The following is a 2,424-nucleotide window of genomic DNA, read 5'->3' as shown; positions in this document are numbered from 1 at the left end:
CAAGGCCCCTGGTGGATGTGCGTCAAATGTTTGGCTGCATATAAACACAAACAGGTGGTCATGCTGATTGGAAGACAAAGGTGTGAGCAGTGACACTTTTTGAAAACAGTAAATGTGTCAAAACTGCATGGCTGAGAGCCTTAGACTGGTGTGTTTCCATCAGCATGTAGCTGCTTCATGAAACTTCCTGTGAAAGTCCTTTCCCATCATCCGCTGCAGGTGGAGTAAGGACCTCTCGTGCGTCACGCGCCTTGAGACTTAAATAGAGGCGGCACCAGAGCGCGCAGCGCATAACGGTCCAAGGCACCAAGAGCTGGGACGTCACATTGATCCAACGACCTTCCATTGATCTCTGTTTTTCATTATTTGGAAACTTCCTCCTCAGTTCTCGGACTTCTTACAGCTGTGATCGGAACGCGATGGCCAGCTCCGGACTGCAGCTGCTCGGATTATTCTTCGCGCTGGGCGGAGTCGCCGCCACAATTGCCGCTACGGTGATGGTGGAGTGGAAGAAGCAGGCGGAGGGAAAGGCGCACAGCATGCATGAGGGTCTGTGGATGAGCTGCGGCGGCGCTGAGAAAACAGCGTGTGAAATCCACGAGTCCCTGCTGAAGCTACCGAGTAAGTTCTCTCCCACAGCTGCAGGTCTGCATCCTCTGAAAACCAGACGCTGCTTGTTGAGATACTTTCCACTGACAAGGAGTTATAATTAGCCAGAAGTGTCTCTGCAGGACTGACCTCATCCAACAGAGAATGCTGCTTTTTGTTTCTGAGCTCTTCTGTGTAACTTTATTTGTAGGCTACTGATTCGTGCCACTGATAAAGTATAAACTGTTTATTCCATACACTTAACATATATATATGTGTGTGTGTGTGTGTGTGTAAACACCTCCAGTTTTAGAATGGATAAATATGCAAGAAGACAAGTGTCCCAACATTTGCTTTTCTTCTCCTGCAGCTGAGCTCCAGGTCACCAGGGCGGTGATACTGATCAGCCTCTTCCTGTCTTTTTTGGCCACGGTGGTCTCCGCAGTGGGCATGAAGTGTACCCGCTTCCTGGATGGCATGGCTGACAGCAAATCCACAATAGCTACTGTTGGAGGAGCCATGTACATCATTTCAGGTGTGTGAGGACATCCTTTCATTTCTTTGTGCTGTATTAGTCCCTAAAGATAAAGATGAACTCAGTCCCCTGATTAACTTCTAACTGATCAATAACACTCTGACTGCTGTTTCTGTGAAGGTTTGCTGACCATCATCGTCACTTCCTGGTATGTCCAAATGATCGTTCAGTCCTTCCACCAGTCACATCATGACAGGTATAGCAGTCAAGAAAAACCCAGCACACACACTGATCTTCTAACAAACCTGTATCTAAGGTGTGTGTGTGTGTGTGTGCTCTTGTTTTCAGCTATGAGTTTGGTAAGGCCGTGTTTGTCAGCTGGACTGGTGGACTCCTCACTATGTCAGGCGGAGCTTTCCTGAGCTGTCATAGGTGCTGGAGGTCCAAAGCGTCTGAGACCATCAACTCCAACCACCTCCTTCACACGTCTGGTGCAAAGTCCAACTACGTCTAGCAGAGGAGGAACCTCCAGGAGGAGACTCTCCACCATGTGATTTTTATATATAGCAGTTAGTTTCTCCTGCTGTCAGCTGAAAAGATGTGAACGATTCAGGGTTTAAATGACCAATAATCAAAAGCCAGCAGTGTTTTTTGTTTTTTTTTCCACCTAAAGACCGCGTCAGTCGTGTTTATACCAGCCTGTCTGCACCAGGAAAACGTAACACAACAACAAGGGGCAGGATCTCGTTGTGATGGTAACCGGGTAGTCGAAAATGGCAGCCTCACAACAGGAAGTGTTTTTTGTTTTTGTTTTTTGAATACATGTTTAATGTTATGAATTTGTGTATTTTAAGGTAAAATTTACCTAACCTGCTTTTAATGCATAGCCTTAACCGGTATTTGTTTAATGCCAGATATGACCAGGATTTCAAACCAAGCTTAAGTGTAGGTGAAAACAAAACAGCTCAGGGGGGCTGCATTTACCAACACAATCCCCAACCTGCCTCTTTTTACAGCATGTTAACGTAAAACATAACATGTGTGTCATTTGTTTTGTTAGCGTAAACATAACCATAATACTGACCCAATGCAGCGTTTTTTTGTTTGTTTTTTCATGAGGGAATGTTGGTTTATTACTGAAATACTCATGAGGAACTCTAGTTTTTGTACTTTTTGGTGTACTTTGCCTTCTATGTTAATGTACATGTGTTTGTGTTTTAATGTGTAAAGCTGTATATCTTTAAGCCTTGTATGTTGTCAGTGTGTTTGTGTTCATTATGTTGTTTGTTAAATGGCAGTTCAAAAGATGATAATGTACATTTTGAAAAGAAGAATAAAATTCCTTCAGCCTTGTTCATCTT

At 44.4% G+C, this 2,424-nt stretch overlaps 1 protein-coding gene across 1 annotated transcript; it reads left to right on the top strand.

The window, feature by feature from the left end:
• Positions 1-268: 268 nt before the first annotated feature.
• LOC114434541 (claudin-19) lies at positions 269-2,424 on the top strand. Its single transcript, XM_028403858.1, has 4 exons — positions 269-621; positions 959-1,123; positions 1,244-1,319; positions 1,412-2,424. The coding sequence occupies exons 1-4, from the start codon at positions 420-422 to the stop codon at positions 1,575-1,577; spliced, it is 609 nt and encodes a 202-aa protein (XP_028259659.1). The 5' UTR covers positions 269-419; the 3' UTR covers positions 1,578-2,424.

Source organism: Parambassis ranga, chromosome 4, assembly GCF_900634625.1.
Source record: "Parambassis ranga chromosome 4, fParRan2.1, whole genome shotgun sequence".
In the NCBI taxonomy this organism is placed as follows: domain Eukaryota; kingdom Metazoa; phylum Chordata; class Actinopteri; family Ambassidae; genus Parambassis; species Parambassis ranga.
Note: the sequence above shows the minus strand (reverse complement) of the source record. Positions and strands in the feature narration are given on the sequence as shown.

What these genes read in the sequence shown, in the direction of transcription:
- LOC114434541 (XM_028403858.1), top strand. Translation starts at nt 420, where the DNA reads ATGGCCAGCTCCGGACTGCAGCTGCTCGGATTATTCTTCGCGCTGGGC. An exon ending in GTCCCTGCTGAAGCTACCGA is followed by an intron (nt 622 to 958) that starts GTAAGTTCTCTC and finishes CTTCTCCTGCAG; the next exon opens with CTGAGCTCCAGGTCACCAGG. An exon ending in AGCCATGTACATCATTTCAG is followed by an intron (nt 1,124 to 1,243) that starts GTGTGTGAGGAC and finishes GTTTCTGTGAAG; the next exon opens with GTTTGCTGACCATCATCGTC.